Source organism: Hypomesus transpacificus, chromosome 19, assembly GCF_021917145.1.
Source record: "Hypomesus transpacificus isolate Combined female chromosome 19, fHypTra1, whole genome shotgun sequence".
In the NCBI taxonomy this organism is placed as follows: Eukaryota; Metazoa; Chordata; class Actinopteri; order Osmeriformes; family Osmeridae; genus Hypomesus; species Hypomesus transpacificus.
In genome coordinates, this window is record NC_061078.1 from 14375822 (window position 1) to 14403658 (window position 27837).

Genomic DNA, 27837 nt, shown 5'->3' on the forward strand with positions numbered 1-27837 from the left:
GATTAATCCGCCACACAGTCTACCACAGTAGTAAAATGGCGTCGGGTGCCATTTCGACCGAGGCAAAGAAAATAACAGATTTAAGAGTAATTGATCTTAAATCTGAACTCAAAAGAAGGAATTTAGATGTTTCTGGTGTAAAGAATGTTCTTATTGCCAGACTGAAACAGGTAAGGCAATTTATCCTTCTGCGTTCAATGCAAAAACACAGAACCTTGCTGACGAGTCGTTTTTGTCCTTTTGCAGAGCCTACTGTACAGACAGTAGCTAGCCATCTTTGAAGCCATTGTAATACCGCCAATAATTGCAAAAAAAATATTAATACAAATTTCTGCCGTGGGATGTATAGTGGGAGGTAAATTGCATTGAATGAATAACTAGTTAATCACTTGGTTTAGCTACGCCAGGTAGGCCTATCATAACGTTGTGCAGCCGTCAGCTTCACGTCCAGATATTTTCTTAATATATGTTCGTACACTGCCGAAATGAGTAACTGTTGAATACGTCCAACTACTAATCATTCATTGCAATCCAACCTTAGTGCATGTTCGTTGGTCTACTTTTTACGTTTCTTTCTTCGTGAATGGCAAGGATTGTACATGGACAAATTGCAAACAACGTGTTGTAGCAAACGCAGTATGCTTGGTCGTTTGCACCGTCCCTGGCCTTGGCTACATTGTTTATTGTTCTGTTTTAATATAACGACTAACTGAATGGCTGTTGGTCGCAGGCATAATATTTAGTTCATTTTACTGACAACTTGGATACTTAGATTTACAAATCTCGTTTAGCTTTCCTTTTGAAATATTATAACATGTAATCTGTTACGAATGGAATTTTGCGTAGGCTGTTGAAGAAGAAGGTGGCGATCTAGACAAGATTGAAATTCCAGTTTCAACAGACACACCTGCCAGAAAAAATGCCAAGACCAAAGGTAACATTTCCTTGTATCATGGGATCGTCTGTGTAACTGTCATTTAGTATTTAATTGCATTAACTTAAGTGTAGCAACTTTTCAATTTAGGGAAAAAAGTGGATTCGGATGCTGACAACACTGCTGAAGAAGAACCTTTTGCCACTGCAGAAGAAGAATCTTCTGCGAAGGTATGTTGGCAAAAGATCTCTATAGCCTACTTACCACTTTGGTTCAAGCATCTTGCATTACATAAAGGCCTCTTGTTTCACTTCACAGGAGACAGAAGAGGATGGATGGGAAAAAGGTATGTTTGTTACCAAACTCTGTTGAACTGATATTTTTATTTTTTTTGGTCAGGTTTCACTTTCGGGGATTGACTATCAGGGGTAGGCAATGTTATTTCACGACCTTTGCAGGCAGACTGCCAACTCTTTACCCTCCCTCGTACAATGCATTGCACTTCATGTACATACTGGCCTCACACTTCAACCGGGACTCATCATTCTAGGGACACATTCCCTCTGGGATTGGCTTCAGGCACACCTTTTTCTTGCATCATTTTCATGCCCCATAAAAATAATGTAACTCGACTCTTCAACACGGACACATGAAGACATGGAGCCCCTGAGGACACCAAGTAGTTTCAACGTTTAAGGAGAAGCCTGGACTGACAGATTACAAGCTTACAAGAGCGAGATGCAGGCTGAAGATGACATGAGCGAATCATCAGGTGTTTGCCTCTGTTCCCCCCAAAGCTTCATCATTGACCTTGAAGATGATCTCTGAATTTCCAAAGGCCATCATGATGGGGTGGTTGGCGTGGACACACAGTTGTTAAGGACTTGGGTGATGCAAGTAGGACTCTTCAGTTGATAGGTAATTGAAGATGACACTCCTGAGTTTTCAATCCAACCCCGGGGTGTTGTTTGACTGGCATCTACATGGGACAGAAGATATGGAGGAGGGCCAGGAAAGATGTCAAGTGGCCACATCATGGGACTGAAGTACACTACCAGGCCTTTCTGTTCTTTTATTTTCATTTTTTCTTCCAAAAGAAAATGGACTGAAGCCCCTTTCTACTCACTCGAACGATTGTCAACCAGTCACTCTGATGAAAGGCACAGCCTGAAAGGGAAACATCGAAATTAACATTAATCTGTCTGGATTGTGATGGAACTTTGTGCTGGAAATGGACCAGGAGAATATTGAATGACACCACCCTTTCCACTGAGGAATGTTTGTTTTGTGTGTTCCTGTGGTTCCTCCCCCACAATCACCACTAATACTAAACTTGCTGTCTATTCTACTTTTTAGGTCAAGTAACACAGATATGTCAATGTTAAACGTTGTGTTTTGCCATGTTTTATCCTTTATTGAATCCCTCAGATGTAACTGAGACAGATGATGGTACTCGTGAAAGTTCTAAATCTCCCTCCTGTGAGGACGTCCTCGCTGAGCCAATGGCTGAAGCCGAGGCTGAGCTTGATGCAGAGGCCGAGCCAGAGGCCGAGCCAGAGGCCGAGCCCGAAGCTGAGGCCGAACCAGAGGCTGATCCAGAGGCTGATCCAGAACCAGAGGCTGATGCCGAGGCCGAGGTTGACCCAGACACTGAGGCCGACCAAGCGGCAGAGATTGAAACCGAAGGTCCCACATGCATCAAAGAAGTTGAGGACGATGACCTATCCGTCTCTATCCAGAACGAAGACGCCATCACATTGGACGTTGATGGCGATGACCTCCTGGAAACAGGTAAACATGTGAAACTTCCAGATTCAGAGGTAGACAAGGGCTGTGACGAGCCAGAGGCCTCTGCTGAGATGAACCAGGAAGAAGACATGAAGGTGGAAGTGACGGATGGCCATAAAGATGGTAAGAAAGATGACGGGCCCAGGATTGACCCCTCCAAGAAGGACAGCAGAGAGGCCTTGAAGAAACCAGAAATGGGAGACAAAGAAAAGGATTCTGGGAAGAAAGGCCCCTCGTCTACTGGGGCGTCAGGTCAAGCAAAGAGGTTTGTCTTTCTATGTCAGTTCTTTGATACTACTACCAAGTTCCAGCTCACTAAGAACGCAGCATTGTGGGTAGCATCAAGACTTTTTGCATTTTTTTTTCCCCTCTCTCTCTCTAAAGGGAAATTTTCATTGATGTACCTAATCCTGCCATTTGTTACTATCATTTGTTTTTCTGAAGTTGGGTAATTTGTGACCAGGAGATGAAAACACGCCTGTTTGTTTGACCTTTCCAGCACTTTTATTGCCTTTTCCAGTTCCCACTTAGGGCATTGTAAAAGTAGTCCATGTGACCAGTTTTTTGTGAAACGTATGAAATGGTTCGCTGTGAAGTCTAACGCCCTCCTGAAGATTCAAAGTACCAGGGATTAAATTGGCTGTGAACCTGACCCTTCTTTCATCCATGGAAAAGCAATGAAAGAAGCCATTATGGAAGTGTTATCCATATGCAAGACATGCGTGTGGGGAATTTTTGCTCAAAAGTTTTTTTGGAGGGGTTATGTTGTAACAATATGCATCACTTTGTCTGTCAGTTTCCATGGGGGGGTTCATGTGCCGGTGCTCATTTCTTGTCTCTTGTTATTGTTGCTCAATCTACTTTCTAGCTCTTCAAAAGACAGAGATGGAAAAGCCACAAAAGATGACAAGGGTAAGACTTTTTTTGTTTGTTACCGATGTGAAATGAAACTGAATCTTCAACTCAGTGGAGCGTATCAAGCAATCTTAGTAAAATGTGTTCCAAGTTATGAAAGCTTCTGTTAGGGGGATAAATAAGGTAGAACATTTAAGATTTAGGCGACAAGATATGAGTATGCCAAGTCGAACGCTAGAACGGTTATGATTGGGTCTTGGCATGTATCTGATTGAAATGGGCCAGTTGCTCTCAATGGTAGTGTTGGTTTGACTGTGGCTACCTTGTAAAGGCATGTATGCTGTCTCAGCAGGTACCGGTAGCAGCAGTACAAGCAGCTCCACTCGCAACATCTGGGTGAGCGGCCTGTCCTCCAACACCAAAGCTGCTGACCTGAAGAACCTCTTTGGGAAATATGGGAAGGTAAGCCAGGGACTTGTTTCAAGTAAAGGCAACAGGACTGTGGAAGAACTGCATTCAAAACCAAGCTGTGTGTGAATAAAGGCAACAGAGTGGACTGTCCTTTGTGCCGTTGTCATCTAAACGATAGTCGCAAATTTGTATTTTGTTGGTGCAATTGAGCTGGAAGTGGATGCGACTGTAAATGGGTGGAATAATTGATTCCGGGGAAGGTCATTATGTTTGAGAAATGCATAAGCCTTTGTTCTCTTAAGCCTACTGTTTTTCATAACTCATGAACAAGATGAAAAGCAAATGTCCTTGCTTTTGTCCAGAGAAATGTGTTTAAAAATAACTAAATGATTTATTCTCCACAAAATTCCTTTGAATCTCTGGTAGGCTAATCAGATCTTAACAACCTTCTGACAGAGGAAATGCAAGTGGTGATAATATTTCCAGTATGGAACACATTAACATGCTATGATACAATTTTCTATTCATATATTATTTATTTGGTAACACTCTTGGTAGCTGACAATACATTCATGTCAATGCTATATGTATACGAGTCCTGACACTTGCAACACTGCTTTAAACACCATCTTTTGACACAGCCTGCTCCATCGACTTTTTCAAACTGGAGGCTAAGCAAAAATCAAATGAGGTGCATGAGAAATAATACAGGTGTTAGCATTTTGATGGCTGTGGGAGTAAAGAGATGGAGTAACATGGAGCCACCAAAAAATGTACAATGTGCCTCGGGACTCGTTGGGAAGGGCACTGCTTATTTTATATATATATATATATATATAAAATGTGTGTTTAATGATTTTTACCTTCAGGTTTTTAGTGCCAAAGTGGTCACTAATGCCCGCAGTCCAGGAGCGAAGTGTTACGGCCTGGTCACCATGTCCTCCAGCGCTGAGGTGGGAAGATGCATCTCTCACCTGGATCGGACTGAGCTGCATGGGCAGCAGATTTCTGTTGAAAGGGTGAGTTAACCGAGGAACGATTTCAAGGGTAATCAGTAACTCGGACCGTACGCTACTTGATCCCGTTCATTGGTTCAAGGCTGGAGAACTGTTGTTTTGCCTTGTGGTGATTAATTAAAATCTCCTTTTCTATTGAGGATTTCACAAACCCTAGCTCATACATTTTTTTCTGTTTTGAATGAACAGTTTTGAGAAGCACCTTGACTTAACACAGCTAGTTTGACATTGATTTGGAATGCGTTCCCAAATCTTAGTTGTAGGAAGGCCTTGCCAATGAGCAACTCGTCTTAATGATGAAAGCCATTTGCTTTTTCTTTCCCAGGTTAAAAGCGATCCGTTTAAGAAGGAGCCTTCAAAGAAGGAAGCCGAGGAAAAAAACGGCTCCAGCAAGTCATCAAGTGACAAACGCAGTGCTGCCGGAACTAAAACTACTAGCAAGTGAGTGAAAAATAAGTATTTTTTTATCCTTCTGTATTCTTCTGTGCAACTCCTCTGTGACCGTCTCAACCTCCTTTTTGTCTGTTTGTTGATGTTAGAACTCAGCCATCTGGCAAAAAAGAGGAGAAGAAGTCGGATAAGCCATCAGACAAAGACTGCAAAGATTCCTCCAAGAAACAGGAGTCCAAAGGTATCAAGTCTGAGCCGGTGACGTCCTGCTCGAGTCAAGACTCCAAGAAAGATGAGAAGAAACACGGCCGTAGGTCTTCTGTCTCCCTCGGGTCCAGACTTCTGGGTGTGGTGTGGCGTGCAAGACTTGATTCCTCCTTTTGTTGACAGGTACCAAGAGCCCTGCTAAAATGGTGGTGCTTGACCATGCCAAAGGAGACCCCAATTTCAACAGAATGAGACCCCCTTTCAGGAGGGGGGGAGGAAGATACTTTGACAAGGTGAATAAACAGTGGGGATGATCCTCACCCTGAATTATGACTGTAAAATGATGTTCAGTCTTTGACTGTACGCCTGCTCTCCTCTCCTCCAGCCTGGTTTCCCCAGCCCAATGCGGAGACCTAGATGGCTGATTCCACCAGAAGAGGTCAGGAATGGGATCATTCCACTCAAATTTGTACTGAGCTCTGGATGCCCTCAGTCCCTGCTAACCTCAGTGTGATTTCATGCAGATGGAGATGATGAAAGACAAAGGGCGAGATTTCCCAAACAAGGGGGGAAGCAAAGACGCCATCCTCCCGTTTGAGAAGATGAAGGAGCAGAGGATGCGAGAGCGTCTGGTTCGCCTGGAGCGCATCCGCAGGGCTATGGAGCTGCGCAGGTACACACACACACACACACACACACAGAGGGTCTAATGCACACCTGCTGGTCTCTGTGCTTATCAGTGATAGTGAGCTGTAAGTAGGTTGCCTGGCTTCGCTTGACCAGTTAACCCTCTTGATGTCCAAGGGGTGTTATTAACAGATGCAGACCAATATGCTTTTTATTGTTATTGTTTACGTAAATGTCTCAACGGCACTCCTCAGTCCAGTCAGTGTATTAAGCCCCTGCACAATGTCAGATCAACAGTTATGATTGGTCCAGGGTTTCCGCGGGGTCTTAAAAAGTCTTAAATTCAGAATTTAAAATGTAAGGCCTTAAAAAGTCTTAAAAACGGCTAGATTTATTTTAAGAGGTCTTAAATTTCATCTAGTCAGGTCATAAAAAAAGTTTTACACTCGTTCATTTCCAGAAACGCTGGACGCAGAAAGTTATTATAAAGTAGCAAAGAATTGAGTCTTGGCCTATAGAGCGGAGCTCTAGAGTCTAGTTCTTGGTGTTGGTACGTATGCGTTGATAAAACTACAAATCCTGTGATGAATGCAAAACCTGCCCGCGAAATACGTCTGCGTCTCGTCACAGTTTGTTAAAGTTCGGCTACGTGTTGAAAATGGGAAAGTGTAGCCTATTTTAAACGAGACATGGCTAGATCACAGCGATTTCCGTTGTTGGTTACAAGCGGTACCCAGCTCCAGGTACGAGGCTAGCTGCAAACGTTGCCAAAAAAATATACAATTGGTTGTGAAGGCGCTGGAGTCGCACTCACTCACACACTTTCTCTCTCTCTTTGAGGGCAGGTTTGTTTGACCATATTTTCGTTTTGGGGATTTGGCACGTAGTTAGATGTGGAAGGTTACTAATGTGAGGGCTCCAGACTGCGTTTTTGAGACGGTGCGAGCATTTTTTATTAGCACTCGCGCATGTGCTACCTACCTACACATTTGGAATTTATTGGGTGTGCACAACAGAGATTAGCTACTTATTTAGCACTAGCGTTGCTACTGTATCCCTGCCTGTGTTTTGAGCTGTTGCGCTGTTATACTCAGCAAGTATCGTGTTGTGGTGTCGGAGGACTGATCGAAAAGTGTATCATACATTTAATTATTTTAGCTAAGACTTGCATGTACAGTTGGCCTACCTAATGTCACATTAAATAATGTATTTAAACTCAAGCTTATATGGTGTGTCGCTGTAGGCTATATCAGTTTTAAAATGACAGTAAAAAAACGGACCCATCTGCAACCGACGCATGCACACCAGGGGCGATTCTAGGATCAGACCTTTAGGGGTGCTCAGCCCCCAATGAGAATGTGACATGAATACAGTGCCTTGCAAAAGTTCTAAACGTAAACCCCCTTGCTAATATAAATCCATAATTTCACTGGATAACAATGACATACATCAATACATATTACGTATTATTATGCAAACTATTGAATGAATTAAAAAAACTAAGGATGTCCTTTCTTCATGAACTACCAGCATCCAATGATAATAAACAATATATAAAAAAATACATATAATTTTTAGGGGGGCTGAGATTAAATTTAGGGGTGCTTGAGCACTCCATAAAAGGGTCTAAAATTGCCACTGAATTGTACCCCCTCTAGTTACATGAATACATGCATGGCAGGTCAATATAAGGTGTACCCCTACATTTTATGCTTGCGCTCCTAAAATTTTCAGTCAGAGGCTACTGTGCTCCTAGTAAAAAAGTTAGTCTGGAGCCCCATGTGTAAAATGAATGCTTTTTCAATGACTGAAATCATTTAAATCAAATTCTTTGATTTGATTTGAATTTTGGTAATGTGTCATGTAGGTCTTAAATTTCGATCTTTATGGTCTTAAAAAGGTCTTAAATTTGACCTACTGAAACCTGCAGAAACCTTGTGGTCCCGCATGTACTTTTTTGCGTTTGCATGTGTGGGTGGCCAGACCAAATCAGCAAGTGCCATTCAGAAAAATGAGCTTGCAGATTCCGCTTCCCAGACTAGTAAACGGGGCACGACCGTGAAAACAATTTCCCCTTCGTAGGCGGCGCGAGATGGCGGAGCGCGAGAGGCGAGAGCGCGAGCGCATCCGCCTGATGCGGGAGCGCGAGGAGCGCGAGAACCTGCTGAGAGAGCGGCAGAGGCTGGAGATGGAGAGACAGAAGCTGGAGAGAGAGAGGATGGAGCGGGAGAGACTGGAGAGGGAGAGGATCCGCATAGAGCAGGTACACACACACACAGAGAGGGCCACCTCAGTCAGTGGGCATATTTACAACCAGGCTGAGTCTTGGCATGCTAGGTCTTGACCAGTGTCTGGGTCAGTAGAGGAATGCTCCCTACCCACCAGTGGTTCATAACGAGCCCCCTGTCCCCCCCCCCCCCCTGTTCCCCAGGAGCGCCGTAAGGAGGCTGAGCGCATGGCCCGGGAGAGGGAGGAGCTGAGGAGGCAGCAGGAACAACTCCGCTACGAGCAGGAGAAGAGGAACAGCCTGAAGAGAGGCCGCGACGTCGACCACAGGTACGCACGTCACACGCACTCGACACACCACGAGGCATCGAGTGGTTTCAGTGTTTAGACGTTGTTTAATCCTGCCGGATCAGTTACGAAGCAGCCCTGTACCATGTTTTTTTAGTCGTTCCCCCTGCACACAAGAACCCGATTCCTCCCATCCCTGTCTGTCTACCTCCCATTGCTGGCAGGAATGCTTGGACTCAGACACCATCTAGCAGACTGACCTCTAACTTGCATGGAACTGTTACAGCCTAGCTGTACCAGGCCTCCAGGTACATTTGGTGACACGAGTCTTCCCTTTGTTTCAGCCGGAGGGAGGATCCCTACTGGAACGGCAACAAGAAGATCCAGCCCGACGCCGTGGGGCGCCTCAACCAGGGCTCCGACTACAGCCGCCAGCAGAACCGCTTCTCTGACTTCACCCCCCGCGAGAGGGGCCGCTTCCCTGACGCCTCCCCCATGCCCCCCAACACCTTTGACAGGTAGGCACCCCCCCTTGGTTGGCACATGGCCACCCGTCTGCCCTGCTCTGCCACGGCTCTCTACTATGACATGACTGCCCTTTTTTAAAGGCAGGGTAGGTCATGTTTTTGAGAAGCACTTTTTGTCATATTCATTATTCATGTTGTTTTAGAGGGAGGGGGGTGGGATATTTTGGATTGGATAGCCAAAATTGCTAGTTTTGCAAAACGCACCTCCCATGCCTTTTAAACGACTGCCTTCATTCCCCCCTAGACGTAACCGCTTCGATGCCGAGCCCGACGCCAAGAAGTCTCGTCCGGCCGCCCACAGGGAGAGCTCTGGCTTTGAGCGCTTCCCCAAGAGCTTTGACACGGTCCGCCGGGCCGAGCCGCCTCCACCTGCTCGTGCCGACATCCGGGACACGGACCGCAGAGAGATCCGAGACCGGGACGAGCGACGAGCCGTGCCCATGCCCGAACGCCCAGCAGGGGGCAGAGCGGCCATGCCTGGCATGTCCCACACCCGCTCCCCCAGGGACACTGGCCACAGTGGGTGGAAAAACGACAGTGGCATGCCCGCCAACAAGGGAGACATGCGGTAAGAAGGGGCCCCTGGATTCGCTTTTTTGGATCAGCGATCTTTGCTCCTCCTGAAATTGGTTCAAGTGAATACTGGACCTCAGACCTATGGGATTATGAACATAAAACCTATCGAATTTTTGGACTAGGTTCTAAATGAATAAATGACTGTTGAAGCCAGATGGCTGCTAACAAGTTAACTGCTGTAGACCCTACAAACAGTTTATTTGTGTTCATAGGAGGACTTTCTCGCCAACAACTATCATAGTGTTAAAACGTGGTGTCAACTTGAAAGTGTTGTACCTTTTGTGTTCTGTTTGACTGACTGCTGGTGTAACCCTGCGTGTCTGTAGCGGCGCGGTGCGGATGCGTCCAGAGCGGCCGGGCAGGGAAGCCCCGGGGCCGGCCCTCAGAGGAGCCTCTTCCGCCAGCCGAGGCCGGAGCAGCTTCGGGGGCCAGGATGGAGGACGCCGACCCATGGTGATGGGAGGAGCCCAGGTCAGCATCCACGCACCCTCAACCCACTCCAGCTCTTCCTACTGGGGGGAAAAATGACAGATCTATCAATACCTCACGAGAATACCGGTGTTGATACCAAACTGTCTGTGTCCCCCAGCCGTTTGGTTCTGCTCGCCAAGTGGTTGTGGAGCGTCATGGGAGGGAGCAGGGCCCCAGGAAGGAGTGGCACGGCGGGGCTGGGTCCCAGGCCAGGGGCTTCCCCGACAACCGCAGGATGGGTGACAGCCGGGGCAGCATGATGGCTCCTCACTCTAGGTACAGGCCCTATATACTGGTACTACCAGGTAACTGGAAACCTCAGTCATGGTGACATCTCACACTACCTTCTCTCTCTCCTCAGCCACTCTTCATCCGGCATGAATAGAATTGTACAGATCACCAACAACTCGATGTCCAGTGGTAGTGTAGGAGGGTTCAAGCCCTTCAAAGGAGCACCACGACGGTTCTAAATTTCAAATCAGTCTCAAAGTTCTTTTTTTTTTTTTATATATATATTTTAATTATAGGTGTTTATAGAAGCTGGTTTCTAGCCAAAAGGTAATAAGTGTTTTTATTTTGTATAGATGAGTGTTTACCTCAATGTAGGGTTCTCTGACAGGCCTACTGTTACTGTTCTACAACCCTGTGCACATGTTCAACTACCCTTTAGAAGAAATTGTACAGCTTTAGTTATTTGTAACAATTTTTCATGTCATGTTAATTGCTCCTCAACTTAAAACTCAAATTCCTGTGTGTAACACCAAGAACGAAGCATTCTTATATTAACTTTGGTCTTTGCAGGTGTGTGCTGAAGGTCAATAAATGATGTTGATGCTGTTTGACTCGAGGCTTACCGTATATTTTCTCACAAACGGCTGACGTGGAATAACCAGGCAATTCCTTTTTTCCTTTTTTATTGTCCAGGTACTTTTATAATCAGGCTGAATGTCCCTCGTCTAAGGCATTTAGTTACAGGAGAACCACCATCTAAGTTTTGCAACTGTACTCTGAAAGGCTACATACATTATTTGGTCGTGTAAATGTGAAACATTTGAACCAACAAAAAAGAACTTTGATATCCATAACTGCGCAAGAGCTTCATTTGTTTGTAGTTAGAAAGTGAATGTATAAACAAAAGACAAGTTAAAGTATACTGTGGGATAACTGATATTAGTAGGCCTTAAGTTGCATTCAGCACTATACATGCATCACATAACATCTGGGAACTGATATTGCATCCAAGAGAACCAAATGAAACTGAGACGTATAAGTATTGATTGGGGTGTTTAACAATGCACTGTGCTCCACCAAATGTTCAGGTAAAATATTATTTTGCTTTGACAATTGACTTGCAGTCTGTTTTGAGCGATCTTTTAAAATGTACATTAACTTCAATCCTTTTTATTCTTCAATGTTTCTCAACTGGATGGCCGAGTTTCATTACAATATCACTCACACTTAAAAGCTATGCTGTCAAATGTGATTGAATGTTCTAGTGGATGAACAGGTATAAGTAGCAAACTGCAGCACATTCTATTGACAGAGCTACATATTCACAAGTATTTTTACTTTACTTTAAACCCAATCGTTCAACAGCCCTTTTATGCTTCAGAAACAGCCCACATCTTAATCATATTTAAAGAAACTACTGCTGTCCCAATCCAGACATTCTCCTATCCTGTGTTCAGAGAATCATAGCAGTGGAGCACAATTTCAATTCTGTATAAAATGAGGTATGTTTCTCTTAGTAGATCATATCAATGTAACAGTGCAAAACCAATTACAATGACTACATTTTCAAGGACTACCTTGTTAAAATACAACTTCTACAGTATTTACCCGACAACCACTATCACAAGGCTTACGAATAATCACTTGAGACATTCCACACAAAACCCTTCAGATCAATTTGAGGAACAAGGTTGAAACTGAACCACATCACACATCAAAATATCCAGAACTTGTTACACCAATGCAATGTAAGGGACCCCAATAGCATGCGTATTGGAGAACTATTTGTTGGGCATCTAGTTGTTGCGTCTCACAAAATGACGTCATTTGCAGGAGACCAGGCTATTTGAAAAATCCTAACTTGACAATACTTCCCACAATTTGCCTTTGGAATGCTTTTAACTGTGGTTCATTAATAAACATAAGTCAAGGCGGGAACTGAGGTTAGCTGTACTAACACAGAGGAGCTTCTCTTTGCTTTCTTTAATGACGTGAGTATGGTGCCAGCGAGTCACAAAGTAGTCTGGAGTGAAGGTTCACTCACGACTGACTTCATGGAAGGTGCTCTGTCAACCCTGCCAATTGAGTCACTTTTTGGGACATAAAACCTTAGCAGCGTATTTCACCGTCTATATGCAGCCTTTTAATAAAAAGGGGCAAAAGGTTAATGACTTAACGTTATTCAACGTATGAAAATATTCCTTTCACCCAGTACACCTGAGAATAGCTCAAGTTTTACGATTTGAAAGAACGAAAGCCATAAATGTAGACAGTTTTAACAATGCACAGCCAGTACTAACAGCTACAAAGTTGCCCTATTGTGTGTTTAAATAGTTTGTATTACTGGTACATATGTTGTGATTACACGTTTACATTTACAACACATTCTCATGGGGGAGTGACAGGGTACTGTATCAAATGCTTTACACTGGTTTATATCAAGAACAATGTTGCCAAGGCAGCTGATTCACATCTAGATATGAGCAAAAGACACTCAAGGATAGGTTCCTTCAGAGAAGACCTGAGAGTATTTCTTATGCCTATGTTCAAATCTACAGATTGTCTCATTCTGGTAATACACCTGTTTCCTTTTGTCCTTATAAAATCTATTGTAAATGTTGTAAGGCTTTTTTTGAAAGACTGGCCGCACGAGGGCCAGGCAGGCACAGCTTAGCCCAGCCTGTCAAGCCCAGCGTGCAGGGAAGGGTGCCACTACCACCAGCCTGTCCAAGGTGACAAGCAGACAAACAGTCACAACACTACTGGGCTTGCCTTGAAGACTGGAGCTGTGCGTTTTCTAGACAACAAACACAAGAGAACAACAACGCAAACCTCAAAGCTAGCACTGCCAGGTGTTCCTCCTGCTGTTTTCTACATCTGAAAAACAACACAAGGCTTCAGTCAAGGCAATCAGCTGGAATGTATAGATAAAAAACAGTTTCTCAGTAGGCAGTACCATAGTAGGACAATTGCACAATCTACTAGCTAGCTTCACCATAAATGAGCCTTTGTTACATAAGATACACATTGTATATAAATTAGTCTAGTTGTCAAATGAAGTAGGAGAAGCGCATGGGATCAATCATGGCTACAATATAAAACTCCTGCTTCCAGAACTAAACGAGGAAGGGACGAGGGCAGCTGCCCAAGCTGAACTAATCTGAAATCATGTCTTGACAGGGTGTAGTGAGCAGCAGTCAGACAGTCAGAGAGATGGGGGGGGGGGGCATTAGTGTAGGATACTGCTGAGTAGCTATCTGGCCCAGACCCAGCGTTCTCTCTCAGGTGACAATGTTTACCGGTTTACACACTGTCTGGTTGTCCAGACTGTCATGGATGGGAGATATATAAATGAAATATGTATGGCATTCCTTATATACTGTCCTGTACAGGTGTAGTTAAAATGCCATTTCCAAAAGAAATGAAATAAAAAGCAGACATCAATGAGCTGAGTAAATAGGTCTGACAGACAGACAAAAATGAGTCACACGCAACACACACGTGAACACCCTCACACACACACAAAGCAGAATTGAACTCTGCCATACACTAGTAAGGCAAAAGGGATATCTGGACGTGGGTATTCCCAACGAGGGTAGGTAAATGTAACAGTGAAGCTATCTGGAATCCACATCTCTGTAGGACAGAATAGAGGTGGGTACTAGTGTCTGAAACGAGAAATAAATACGGTTGTCACAGGGGTTCTTATATTAATTTCCAGCTGGCAAAAAATCCCTTTCAATTTACAGCAAAATAAAACTTCTCTGTAGCACTCACATACAAACGTGAATTCAGTGGGCAATTTGGCAAGGAGGCTAAAACACTCGGGTCAAACTCTTGACTCTACGATTATAAAGACGTAAGTGACCAACAATAACTAAGAACCAAAAAACAAGATAAATCTATAGCAGGCATTTCTATACGAGGTGCTGTAATTATAATTTATAAAAAAAAATAGCTTATCAACTGCCATGAAAATGAACATGAAATGGTGTCCCAAAAAGATGCAATAGTGAGTAGTGATATTCGGTTTTCCCATTTTGCTATAAAGTCGCTCCCAATGAACTTGACCCCGCGTCACAAACATAGTGCACTGTGCAACTTGTAACAAAGTTTGGCCGACTGTACGAAAGCTTGGTGTTCTTCGTGAGTGTCCCTTCTTCTGTTGTCCAGGGTCCACTGAGAGTAGAGGATGGCAGGCACCAGTGGCTTGGGAACGGAAACTCTCACTTAAGTCTTGTCGTCCCTCTAAGTATCTCCGTTCTCCTTCGCACCCTACACCTTGGTTCATCAACAGGTGGGGGCTTTGCGTTAGCTGTAAGATCTAGGTAGAAATGCTGCCCTTCGCCGCCTCCTCCCTCTCTCATCCACACACACACACATATATATATATATATACACACACACACACACACACACACACACACACACATCCTCTGTTACAAAATGACACATTTGTCTTTCTCCTTGGGTTCTTTCTTGGGTTTTTTCTCAGTGGAGGAGGGCTGCTTCCCTGGGCTGGGCGTGGCCCCGACTGGCCCCGCTGCCCCCCCGGCCGGCCCGGCCGCGCCTCCGTCCGCCTCCTCGCCCCCTGCTGGCGGCGGCTGGCCCTGCTGCAACGACAAGGAGCAGCGTCAACACTCAGCCTCCTGCTGACTGGAATGCAGAGGATACGGGCAACCGGACTACTCCAGAAAAGCCTGGGAGTTCAATAAGCTAATAAAGGGAGTCATGTGTAAAAGCTGTCATGATCTAAGTCCCTAAGTCTCAAAACCCTGTCTCTGCCACAACTCCCTCTAACAACTCTTCCTTTCCCGCCTCGGATCTACCCCCGCCTCCACTATCTCTCCTCCTCATTGGGCTCTCTCCTCCTCATCCCTCCACATCTCCATCTTGCCAGACCTGGGCTTGTGCTGCTGCGGCGGCGGCCTGCTCCTGCTCCTGGTAGTACTGGGAGGCGCGCCGGTCCTCCTCCTCCTGCAGCTTCTTGGCCAGCTCCAGGTCGCTGAGGCCTTCTGGCGGCTGCTCCCACTGCAGGTCTTGGCTCTGCTGCTCCTGCTGCAGCGCCAGCGCCATCAGGTAGTCCTACACGGGCACACGCCCCCACACCCCCACACGCAAACACAGTGAGTTTTCATTGACATAATTATCATCAACAGTTGACTGTGTGATGTGTCACTGTGTATCATCTGAACACCTACAAGCCAACATGCGGCAACAGGAGAGGTCTCTGTTTATAACCCTGGCCGAGTTCAACCAATCCGCTCTGGACTGGACCCAGTCTTAACTGTGTGCTGGGATGTCTTCTGGTGTGGGTCTGTGTGTGGGTACAGGGATGAAATGTGACCCCCCCCCCCTCTCTGTGTCTCTAGAAGTGGACGGTGGGTGGGTGTGGGACCCAGCTGCCGTCACACCAGTCACACAGCTGCCAGCCAGCATAGAGCAGGCCGCGCGCAATAACCAATCAGCAGCCAGCTGTGGTTATGCTGAAATGCACACGACGTGAATTATTAAAGAGCCCATCAAAGAGCAGATTGGTGGAGCGTGGCGCCGTGTAGTACACAGAGGGTGGGTGCGACATGTGACTGATCTGCTGATCAGGAATTCAGGCGGATCAAATCTGGGGAGAAAGTGTATGTGTGTGTTTGGCTGTGGAGCTGGTAATGTGGTGTAGGGAAGCTTTTATCATCTATTATTAAAGAACTTTGCCTCGCTACTCAGACAGAATATAACTGTGTCTCAGCACAGATGGGTCAGAGCAGAGTTTAACTGTGGCTTGATATTCCGCTTTCACCACATTGATTGCTGCTGTGTTCTTTATTCAGAAGCCTTCATGGTTGTTGAGGTGATTGCTGCTGTGTTCACTATTCAGAAGCCTTCATGGTTGTTGAGGGTGGGGAGAGTGTGTGTGTGTGACCTGGTCGATCTGGTCCTGCTGGCCGCGGTACACCGTCTCCGGGTCAGAAGGGGGCCGCAGGCGGAACTCGGAGTCGCAGAAGTTTCCGTCTCCGTCCACGTTATGCAGGCTCTCCCACACCACCTTCTCCTCCGTCAGGAAACCCTGGTCGGTCACCAGCAGGTACAGCTGACCCTGCGAGACAAACATCACACCCTCCGGTCTCACCACCGCCAGCAAGCCAGCACCCTTCTAGCACCTTCTGCCCTCGGGTAAAGTAACAACCACACCGCGTTAGAACTTTATAGAAATAACGTTTGAGTCGATGAATTGATTTGAGAGGAAGCGTCTCTGACAGTTGGCGGAAGGTGAGTGTTGACGGAGCCCTATCCCGGCACTTGAGAGGAAATGAGTATGGCGAGTGTGCACGACGCGTGAGAACGAGGGCTTTGTACTGGTGAGTGGTGCAGATCTCGAGGTCAGAGGGGCGCTACACACTCTGCTTAGCTTGGCGTGGCTGCGACACGCTCTCAGCCCTGCCCTACTTCCCCTGCTCTGATAACAGGAAGGGCCTGTCCCTGCAGCCCTGATAACAGACAGGGAGGGGAGGGGGGCTTCGGACTCCTCGTGTCCCCCTACTACCCACACGAGGTAGGCTGAGGAGAATGTATGAAGGATTCCCACTGAGCCTGTGACAACATGGCAGCAGTGCTGGAAAAGGCTGTGCTGATCCCTCCGCTCTGAGGAGACGGGGTGTGAAGAACAGTCATTGGGGAGGAAGGGAGGAGGAGGCTGATGGTGACCCGTGGTTAACAGACGGCTGATAAGGACTTGGGTGTTGAAAAAAAACAACATGAGTATGCTGTACACAAAGAGCTGGGGTCTCATTTATAAAACTGTGCGTAGGATTCCTACTCAAAGTGTACGTATGTCCAAAAGCCTAAAATACCGTACGCCCCCCAAAAATCGGACTTATAAAACTGTGCGTACGCACACCTGTAAGCAATGTTCCTTTTATTAATCACAGATTACCCACAAGTGTGCGTACGTGAATCAGCAACTTACCCCGCCCTGAACACGGCCATTTTTAACCATAAATAGTCAATGCAAAGCACCTCATGAATGCTGATTCAGTATATTAATGACCCTGGCATGCGATTGTTCTTACGTTACGGTGAATCATGGCGACAAGTGGAAAAAGAACGAAAAAAGGTGCAAGACACTGACATTGAAATACTTGTAGGCGAGGTGGAGGCCCAAAAAACAACTTTATTCTTCATGCCGATTTTGTTATGAACATTATTAAAGTTTGGACGGATAACGAGGACGTGTAGCAACAGCTTAACCGCTGTATTTGACATATGATGATATGTGCACGGTATTAAATAAATATATGCAGTTATACACTGTGTTCTGCATTTATCTAAAGGTAGGATATCTGTGATGTTATCCTGTATTACATGCAGTCGGGCCATCTCCTCCTCCTGCACTCTCGTAGTGGGCAATGTGATGGTGAGACAGTGCTGAATTTAGATTTTTGATGGGTTTTACAATTTGTTTATGGAACAATTATCACTCGGTACAAGCGCAAATAACACTGCTGTATTTAATCTTCATGATCATGATGACATGGAGTGAAAAAACGTGTGCGGAAAACAAAATGTATAAATATGGGAGTCAGATGGCTGAGCGTTTAGGGAATCGGGCTAGTAATCAGAAGGTCGCTGGTTCAATTCCCGGCCATGCTGAATGACGTAGTGTCCTTGGGCAAGGCACTTCACCCTACTTGCCTCGGGGGGAATGTCCCTGTACTTACTGTAAGTCGCTCTGGATAAGAGTGTCTGCTAAATGACTAAATGTAATGTAATGTAAATATTACGGGGAATCATTCTTCCCACATTTACTTTCTGCAGTGTGACTACAGTACACCACCTCACCATCTGCGTCCGAACCTTCTAACCTTGCATGTTTAACATGGCGAGTGGGCCGTGGCGGAGTGGAAGTTCCAGAGAAAAGGACAACCTGTCCTCAAACATTCTCAAGCCTGCAAGGCCCATTGTGTCCACTAGGGGGGACGTCAGATCTCTGTGCACATCCGCACAGCTGAAAAGGTCGGAAACCGACCGCCAATTCTAGACACGGATCCTATTGAGTGGTTTGGAAACACGGACTAGCTCAACCTCCGCGCTGGGCAGGAGCAGGAGGGGGTTAGGTCACCTTGTACTTGCTCATGGTGCTGAAGTGGTTGTTCCTGAAGAAGACTCCCAGCTCGCCCTCCTGCACGGTGGAGGTGAGCTCACACAGGCCGTGGTACGTCAGCTGGGTGGCCGTGCTGTGCAGGAACTGCTCCGCCACGAACCCTGCGGACGCCGTGGGGTGGAGGGGGGAGGGAGGATCGTAGAAGGGCAGAGATGGGTAGAGAGAGCGTAATGGGTTAGGCCTGTGACCCATTCGTTTGAATCGGGCGTTGCGTTGGAGCAGGGAAACGTCAAAAACATGCAGGTGCAAAGGGGGCCCGAGGACCAGGGTTGAGAACCACTGGGTTAGTAGTAGCGCTGATGGAGAGGCTGAAACGGCGTTGCGGATCGGGGAGATGGTGAGAGAGCTCCAGGCCCCAGACCTCGAGTGAGACAAAGATGTGGTTTTAAGCCCTGCTAACCCACTCACTGTTTGTTTAGTCATGCAATTAAGACGAAAAGCCTAAAACAGTCAGGCCATTTGAATAGATTTATACACTATTGGAACAGTTTGTGTCTGTGTGTGTGTGTGTGTGTGAGAGAGAGAGTGAGCGAGAGAGCAATGAAGAGAGAAACCAGCTGAACTAGAGGCAGCCCTCCGCAGAAACATTGAGCCCAGCCACTTGCTCTGCTCGGTTTATCTGCTCAGCACAAAAGAGGAAACGGAGTGAACTGTGAGCCTTATCGAGCAGAGCCCTGGATGTGGAGAGGAGGGTGGCGCAGAGCGACGAGCAACGACGTAAGGCCAATCCACCCACCTTCCCCAGCCAGCTCGCTACTCTCCGACTGTTTGCAAGAGATTATCTTCTCCACCAGCTGGTTGTAGCTACAGTTGCCCACTGCCTTCACAATGTCACCCATCTGTGGAGAATGAAGGAGAGGCAGAAAGAGAAAGAGAGAGTGTGTATGCGTGTGAGAGCGGAAGAGAACATTTAGCAAACTTTGTCATTTCCCAAGCAATGACAAACAAGCTTAAATAACCCCTCTGTCAAGTTGCCAAGAGAAAGACAATACAGAAGAACACCAAACCCCCGGTGGTCATTTGACCCGGCTCCTATGTTTGTACGCTGACTAGCTCGGTGTTTACCTGGGGGTCCACCAGCCAGCCGTGGTAGAGAGGGATGTCCAGCAGGTCAAACACGATGCACTCAGGGGTGTACTCAAACACTCGTACCCCCGTGAACTTCACGTTTACGTCCAGCCCTGTCTGCAGCTTGTGGAGCACTGCCATGGCATCACTCATGTTCTGGGAGGAAAAACACATTAGGACACCCATATGAGACTCGTGTTCTCATTAAAGGCTTGTCGAGGGTCAGACCGAATCGAGGTTCTTCGTCATGCCACCGGCTTTCTCACTGGGATGAGATGGAAAAGCAGTTGTTACATTTGACAAAGGAAGGGGCCGAGGCTCCAGGACAATGCTGGTGCGTGTTCTTTTCTCATTTTCTGTTCCATAACGAGATATCATGCCAAGGGAAAATTAATCCCTGTGAGCCGAACGCTTTTCGATACAACACTGAGCGGCGTGGTATGGTTAAAGACTTTTGCTGCCCCATCTGTGTGCGTGTGTGTGTATGGGGGGGGGGGGGGGGGGGGGGGGGGATTAGGACGCATGTGGACTGTGGTCCAAGGGGATTAGCGGGGCCCATGTAATGGACCACGGTGCTGTACCACAGGGACAGACGTCTTGAAGGCCACAACAGCCCATGAGCTTCACGAGAGCCGACGATAAGCACCTCATCACTCTGCAGGAGGTTTTGTGTGCGTGCGTGGTGTTTGTGTGTGTGTCCGGTGCACATGTAAGTGTGTGTGTGTGTGTGTAGGTGATAGGGGGGGCATCTCATTCTTCCCCTCGCTTCTGCCGTTCTTTGTCGTGAGCAGCCGGAGAAACAGAAAAACACGGCGAAGACGCTCGGGGCGGCTTTCGTCCTCTCCTCAGCCTGTCAGGTAGCCCGGGGCAGAAGAGCTTCGGCAGCAGTGCCACCCCGCGACCAGTAACACCGTACCGTCTGGACGACGGCGGAACTGGCACGGCCCGGCGTCTTGGGCGGAGCTCGGGAAGGTGCCCGACCACTGCGCCGGTTCGACCAATAGGCCGTCTTGTCCACCCACGCCCTCCCGTGCCAGGGCGGCCCCGCTCAGCCTCCTCCTGGGGGCGGAGCATGGGACACGCTGGCGCGAGACACGCGGAGCCACATTCGACTTTTGTCTCCCCCGTGTTTAATGAAAGACAGAGGCCGATAACCTTTGATTGGACAAACAGACCCGTCTTCCTGACGCATACGTAGCCCGGCTTGTTGCCAGATCGATACTTCATTTCCACAACCCCTGACAGAGGAGCAACTAAGGCAGCCTGCAGTCTATTTCTTTGTCGTCCATTAACATGACTGGTTACCTAAATCACTGTCTCAGCATTCCATATATAAAAGAATTGTTAAAAACATCTATCTAAAATAACTGTTTTTTATTACTGATGAAAACTCATCCAGCCCTACAGAGTGCTCTCTTGTGACCAAGTCAGTGTGAAACATTTGAGAAACCTGTGAGAGCACTCATGTTCCCTTTCGAAACGAGAGCGGAACCACAAACCAGCTCTCTATTTTCAACCTCATCTCCTCCTCTGACAGATGTTTTGAAGCCAGAGTGTATAAATAAAGGCATCTCTCGCGAGCTCATTCAACTTTTCAAAATCACAACAAAGAGCACGTCTATGCGACTGAAAAGCAAGTCGCAGTGACCAAAGGAAGGAAAGGAAGGACAAAAATAGGCCAACAGAATGGCCAGATGAATCGATTTGGTGAACTTGCACACTGGCACGCTAGCGACTCCTCTTGTGAAAGGCAGGACTCCGCCTCCTCGCCCCTAACCCTAAACTCCATTCAGGGAGCGAGGCCGAGGCCGTTTCCCTGGTCAACTGCTCGGCTGCCGAGCTAGAGGCAGGGCTTGCCAAATGGGACAGCGACCCGGAGATGCATCGCTGCCCCAGCTAACAGAGCTTCTCCAGAATCCACACAAGCGCAGAGCCCGGATACAGGCGCACACACGCGTGCTTACATCAAAGCTAGCCTGTCCTTCTTTGCGATTCCAAAAAAGCTTTTAGAGAGAGAACACCAGGAACCTAAATAGCAGCCAGCCAACTCTGCTCTGTCAGGTATCCAGACACTGGGTGACATTACATGGGCACAAACAAAGCAAGGGTACGTTTTTTTTTTACGAGAGTGTGCGAGTGGTCAAATCGGCAGGTTAAACACACACACTCACACTCTTCCCCGAGCAGCGATGTTTGTGTAAAAAGCTTTCACAGATGTACTGTTTCTCTGCCACAAAGAATCTGGAGAGGAGCTGTACCCCTCGCACATTTCACCCAGACAACAGGGAGGGACGGAAGCTGGAGCCTCATCACTGACTGCCTCTACATGACACACACACTCCCACATACACACACTCCCACATCCGCACACACACACTCCCATTGACCCTAAACTGAACACAGCCATGCATCCCCGAGCACCCACAGCCATTTGAAAGGACATGATTCAATGCTCCTGAACCCGACTGGGCCCTCGGCCCTCATGTTACGTAAGCTATATAGGGGAGGAGCGGAGCTCCGAATGGAGCTCTTGACTCATCTAGTGGAAACAACGGCGCGAAGGCTATTTACACATCATGGGAACATACATCAGTGTTTCGCTGTTCCCATCTGGGGCTGTAACCCACTCATGCAGAAGCGCAGGGCTGCCGGCTTTATACCGCGTGAGTAAGCTTGTGATGGCGGCAGCGCATGCCTCCTATGCAATCCCCACTCTGGTCTCGCTGGCGGGGAGAAGGGCTGGGCTCCGGGCACACGGGCGTATTTGGGGTTGCATAGGTGCCAAGAACGAGCCGAGCTCCCTGGAGAGGGACGTCCGCAGCGAGGCGGCGATGGTGCCGCCGCTGCGGCTCGCCTCGGAGATATTTATGCGGAAACAGAACGAGACAGATGGGGCGTTTTGCGCGTCTTGATGGATAAAAGCGTCGGCCCGCAGGGAACGCATGTCAACGGGGATGGGGAGAGACGGAGAAGGACTGGACGCGTTGAGGCCGCGACACCTTTACCTGTTCGTAGTTGAGCCGCTGGGCTTCAGAGATCTCTTTAGGCTTGGCATCTAAGATGTAGTCTCCTGTGGAGGAGGAAGGGGGGGGGGGGGAAGAAGAGGGAGACAGACGGAGAGAGAAAGAGAGAGGCCACATCAGAGGACAAGCACGGCTGGTTGAAACAGCACAGGGTCAGGGAGAGGAAGCAAACACCAGCAGACTCCTCCCACTCGCCCCAGATTTGAACCCATGAACCCACGAACCGATGAACACACGATCTGCCCCTCTCATCAATCTCACGTGCAAAGAATATCAAACACGGTTTTCCCTCCGCGGATGAAAGCAGACCTGGATAATACAGAGCGAGAGGCTGTGAGGATAGCGTTTAGTGCTGGCCAGCTGTCTTTCCAGTGGGCCAGGCATGTGGGGTCGGCTAAGCCGAGCGTGAGCGGCCCCGGCTGACAGGACGCAGGAGGACCAGACCCCCCTCCCTCCCCGGTGCTCTCGCCCAGTCCGGCCACCACCATGAAGAGGGCAGTGCAGTCCTGATCACAGTGCACCTGTCAGCCCCTCTTTAACATTCCCCTCAGCACCAGCCCTCCTCCTGTGGCACACTGCAGGTCGGAGCACACAGCCTCTCATTGTGGTGTACACTGCCCCTGTGCAAAACGACGCCTCCAATACGGCTTCTTTTTTTTTGCCGTTCCAGTAAATGTAAGGTTTAGTTACTTTCATCGTGAATCAACAACCTCTCTCTCCACCAAAAACAGAGGCAAAACTTTTCAGTTCCAGAAAAAACAGTGAAACATCTGTTTTTTTTGTTATGAACCAAACAACCTCATTACTGGCTGTGAGTAAGGGAACAGGGTGTCTCTGCTGTATGAGTGCTTCTCCATATCCTCTCCTTAACTACAGAATTGGTCAATGTACAGCAGCCAACAGCCCAAGAATGTACCCAGTAGAGGCCAGTCAAATGACTGACATTTCTATGCGTGGAACCCCTCCTGGCCCCTCTTCCTCTGCCCTGGCCTCTCTCCCTCTGCCCTGGCCCCTCTTCCTCTGCCCTGGCCTCTCTCCCTCTGCCCTGGCCCCTCTTCCTCTGCCCTGGCCCCTCTCCCTCTGCCCTGGCCTCTCTCCCTCTGCCCTGGCCTCTCTCCCTCTGCCCTGGCCCCTCTTCCTCTGCCCTGGCCTCTCTCCATCAGCCCCGGTGTCCCTCCAGCGGGGTGGGGGACAGGGTCTTCCCTGCTGGGCCCCTGCTGCCCTCTCACTGGCACTGGGAGCCGCAGGAGCCCAACCTCCACCACCCTCTTTCTTCTCCCTCAACACTGACCTGAGCACGTGTTCATCAAGCCCACATTCAAAGACCACACACACTGCGTGGCTCTCACTCTCTCTTCCTCGCAGGTCATTGCTTATGGCTAGGGAGGAAACAATAACTAACATTATGTCGTGATGAGGCTCGGAACGATCTACCGCCCGTGCACACTGGCCAGAACCCAAGTGATTCATTGTGCGCTTTGGAGTCTTAGTTACTCAACTACAGAGAGACCACGTACACTCCAAAATCACTGAGAGACACACTTTACAAGGCCTAGGAAGAGGGATCGCTCACATGTCTGGACTGATTCACATAGCTCCACTGGGCCGACATACAGCCTGTGAGGTCAGCGATGTACAAACAGGAGAAGGATAGCTGACAACCATGAGCAATCCTCAGAGGAAATCTAACACCGATGACACAGTTGGAAAAACAGGCCTGTGTGAAATGAAAATGTTGGGTGCTCAATTACCGCTTGTCACCTCTGATTTGCAGGGTGGGGTACGTGTTCTCTGTCAGGGTGGTTAAGACAGAGCAAAGCAGGGAGCTTGCCATCAGAGTTTGGGGGGTTTCTAGGTCTAGCAGAGCAGGGGGCAAAAGACTAGAAAGAGATGGGAGGAATAAATGGCTGAGGGGTTAGGGAATCAGGCTAGTAATCAGAAGGTTGCACGTTCGATTCCCAGCTGTGCCAAATGATGTTGTGTCCTTGGGCAAGGCACTTCATCTTACTTGCCTCGGGGGGAATTTCCCTGTACTTACTGTAAGTCGCTCTGGATAAGTGCGTCTGCTAAATGACTAAATGTAAAAGTAATAAATAAGAAAATGAACAAAGGAAACGGAATATGGAATCTTGTGTCGCGGTAGGACCCGTTCTATGGCCCCTTGGTTTCATGTGCATTTACCTGGAGGAACCTTTGGTACCTGCCAGTTTTCTTTCTATGCTGTCATCTTGTATGAAAGGGATTGGTAGAATAGGATATTCGATTTGCAAAACCATTGTGCTGTACACCCAGTAAGACTCTCGTTGCCTCGAAGTAGGATCTCACATTTACAAATCGGGAAAATAAGCAAAAATCGAGAAATATAAACAGCAGCCTTTTCCCCTTCTCCGATAACTCACAAGTGGGAAAGTGAACAACAACATCCCAGTTTCATATTCACCAGTCTAATGTGGGACACTGGAGAGGAGTTGTGGTGCAAGCTGACCCTCATTCTGAAACCCCAGCTGAACAGATCAAAGTCTACAAACCTCCCATGGCATGAGTTAAGTAGATCCATTTCCAGACCTTGCAGCTGGTGTGTTTATATCCCTTACTGCGTGTGAGGGCTGTTAGTGATTCGAAATTGTTTTAATTAATGCATTTACAATTAAACAATAAATGTCATAAATATAAAAAGGTTAAAAGGCTTGGAAAATAGGGCGCCCATCTGAACATCCAAATAGAAATCGGCGAGATCTTGGCGACAAGGACAGTAACGGGGTGCCTGTAGTATAGCGCTTGGGAGAGCAAGTCTGCAGTAAGAAGACACCCCTAGTTTTACGTCATGTAAACATCCCAGTTGGGGGGGGGGGGGGGGGGGGGGGGGGGGGGTCTCTGCATGGCCTGCCAGAGGGGACCGGCTCCTGTTTCCCTGACGTTAGCAGGGGATTTCCCCAGTCCTGGTCTGCTCCTCTGTCCTAACTGGACCACACCGTGGGCCTGGCCTCATACATGTGCTTGCTTTCCTATGTGGCCAATTGGAGCACAGGTAAAGGCCTAACCTAACACTTTATACGCCGTTTTTCCAAGTCCATGTCATTTCAAAGTGACCATACCAAAGCTTGCATTACACACCATTCATGGTCATCTAGTTTCCTTCTAAAAGACAGGAAACCAATGCACATGGGCGGAGAGAACTTTAGTAAAAGAAGATATAGGGGCCATATCCTCTGATTATTCATGCACTCAGTAATGCCTTCCCAGGCAGAGGCACTGTGGTCATAATTACAGTCCTCCAGTACTCTGTCATTAGGGTCAGATTGATCTCCCTAGCCAGTCCCTTCTATATCTCCATGCCCTGCTGTGCCTCTACACCCATTGACACAAACTAGCAATTACTGACAAAGACGTTTGAACCCCCCCACCGCAAAAAAAATAAAAATAACATATATATATACATATATATAAAATAATATAATATGAGTCTCCTTATCTAAAATGCTTTTGAAGACTGTGACTTTGCCTGTGCCTGCCTGTCACCGCCCAGGTGACAGCTAAGACACGTCTTAATAAACAAAAACAGAGTCAGGAACTGGAAGTCCACCTACTACTCACCCAGATATTCCATTAATTGTTCGGCAGTTATGATCTCCATCATGGGTGGCATCTTCACCTGCATATGAAACACACATTCACAAGTGGGTATTAGTTAAATCAACAAAGCAATGTGACACAATGTCGTCGTCCCCCCCCCCCCCCCCCCCCCCAACAAAAAAAATAACCCAGCAGGCATCTACCACTCCCATGATTAGCCTGTTTCACAGTAAATAAACCCCAGCCAATATGTCATATTACTGGCATTACTGCCAGTGACATGACTGGCATATTACTGGCATTAGTAACTTTATTAAAATACTCTGGAGCTTGTGCATTGACAGATTCAAAAACGAAATATATATTTATTAAGCCAGCGTTTCTTTAAGGGCCTTACATGCTTGGGAGATGAACACATACTGTTTTAGTAAAGATCAACTTTAGAATGTGATGGGTCAATATTCATTCATCATGGCATTCATATATTAATCATCCAACATAAGATTGCCTCTGAAAACATGGCTTAATAATGTAATTATTACCTTCCATGCAAGCAAAAGGACATTCATAATTGCCAACAATGGGCACGGGCCGTTCTCATTCTGTGTAATGATTGGGGTGTTTTCCTCTTTCCACTTAATCCACTTGATGTGGTATATAGACTGGCCAGCGCCCCGATCCTTGGTGCACGGGATCTTGGTTCCATCAGCTCCATATTCGCTCTGTAAAGCTATGGCTAGTCCCCTTTCTTCTAGTCCTTCGCCGTTGAGGTCGGAGCTGGGGCAGGAGTTGAGGTTCGAAAAAGACTCTAGAGAGTCAAAGCTCCGGGATTCTCCTGCAATGCTCGGGTCACTCCCACTTGGCAAACCCTCGGATATATTTTGATCGCTCGAAACTCCTGGTTTGGCGTTTCCAGTGCATGATTTGTCCGGACAAATATTTGTCGGTTCTATATGCTTCATTTGATCAACTGGTGCACCTTCCAAAACCTCAGCTGGGACACCTGAATTCCTTGAACTCGATGCCCCTTTCAAAAATGAAGTCCTCCTATCCGTTTTGATGTTTACTAACTTTGAGGTGGCTCCCTCGCTGTTTCCTGTGGCCAGCACCGAACCATGTCCCATCCCGTTACTCAAATGATCTCCAGATTCAGGGGACGGTGTCTCAGACCAATTACTCGACTGTGTATTCTTCTCTTGCACTGAGAAAGACTTAAACACTTCTGGCTTCTCAAATTTATCAACACTAGAGACGGAACCAGCAGTGCTGGGAACATTACTAGCGCTATTACAACTAACCAAAGTACTGAGAGAATGCACACTATTCTTGCGCGTATCGCTCGCTCCTTTCATCCCGCTGGCTGCTTTAACATCGCCCATTTCTCCAACAATAGTCGCACACAGAGAAGGTCCTCCAGTATCTCGATGCAGGTTTGCATTTTTCTCCATTTCGGTTTACACACTGTCGACAGGTTTTTAGCTAAATTGTAGCTCTAGCTCCAGTCCCACAGACGCCATGACATCTCTCTGCT

General features: G+C 47.4%; 2 protein-coding genes across 7 annotated transcripts; one reads left to right on the forward strand and one right to left on the reverse strand.

The window, feature by feature from the left end:
- Positions 1 to 11098, forward strand: sltm (SAFB-like, transcription modulator). 4 transcript variants are annotated; one of them, XM_047041288.1, is made up of 20 exons: positions 1 to 170; positions 847 to 934; positions 1025 to 1104; positions 1193 to 1220; positions 2303 to 2927; positions 3531 to 3574; positions 3867 to 3979; positions 4798 to 4947; positions 5270 to 5385; positions 5484 to 5644; positions 5725 to 5834; positions 5927 to 5980; positions 6066 to 6214; positions 8251 to 8431; positions 8600 to 8724; positions 9027 to 9200; positions 9454 to 9777; positions 10112 to 10256; positions 10375 to 10532; positions 10618 to 11098. In XM_047041288.1, the coding sequence occupies exons 1-20, from the start codon at positions 36 to 38 to the stop codon at positions 10724 to 10726; spliced, it is 3069 nt and encodes a 1022-aa protein (XP_046897244.1). In that variant the 5' UTR covers positions 1 to 35; the 3' UTR covers positions 10727 to 11098. The 4 variants fall into 4 exon arrangements, with proteins under 4 accessions (XP_046897244.1, XP_046897245.1, XP_046897248.1 ...); XM_047041289.1 differs by having other exon boundaries at positions 3870 to 3979; XM_047041292.1 differs by lacking the exon at positions 2303 to 2927 and having other exon boundaries at positions 46 to 170; positions 3870 to 3979.
- On the reverse strand, positions 10750 to 27837 carry mindy2 (MINDY lysine 48 deubiquitinase 2). 3 transcript variants are annotated; one of them, XM_047041294.1, is made up of 9 exons: positions 26849 to 27837; positions 26328 to 26385; positions 22716 to 22780; positions 19708 to 19866; positions 19379 to 19481; positions 18601 to 18743; positions 16405 to 16578; positions 15390 to 15572; positions 10750 to 15097 (listed from the first exon to the last, which is right to left on the reverse strand). In XM_047041294.1, the coding sequence occupies exons 1-9, from the start codon at positions 27752 to 27754 to the stop codon at positions 14927 to 14929; spliced, it is 1962 nt and encodes a 653-aa protein (XP_046897250.1). In that variant the 5' UTR covers positions 27755 to 27837; the 3' UTR covers positions 10750 to 14926. The 3 variants fall into 3 exon arrangements, 2 of the variants coding, with proteins under 2 accessions (XP_046897250.1, XP_046897249.1); XM_047041293.1 differs by having other exon boundaries at positions 10750 to 15100; XR_006957641.1 differs by lacking the exon at positions 10750 to 15097 and having other exon boundaries at positions 15483 to 15572; positions 15689 to 16578.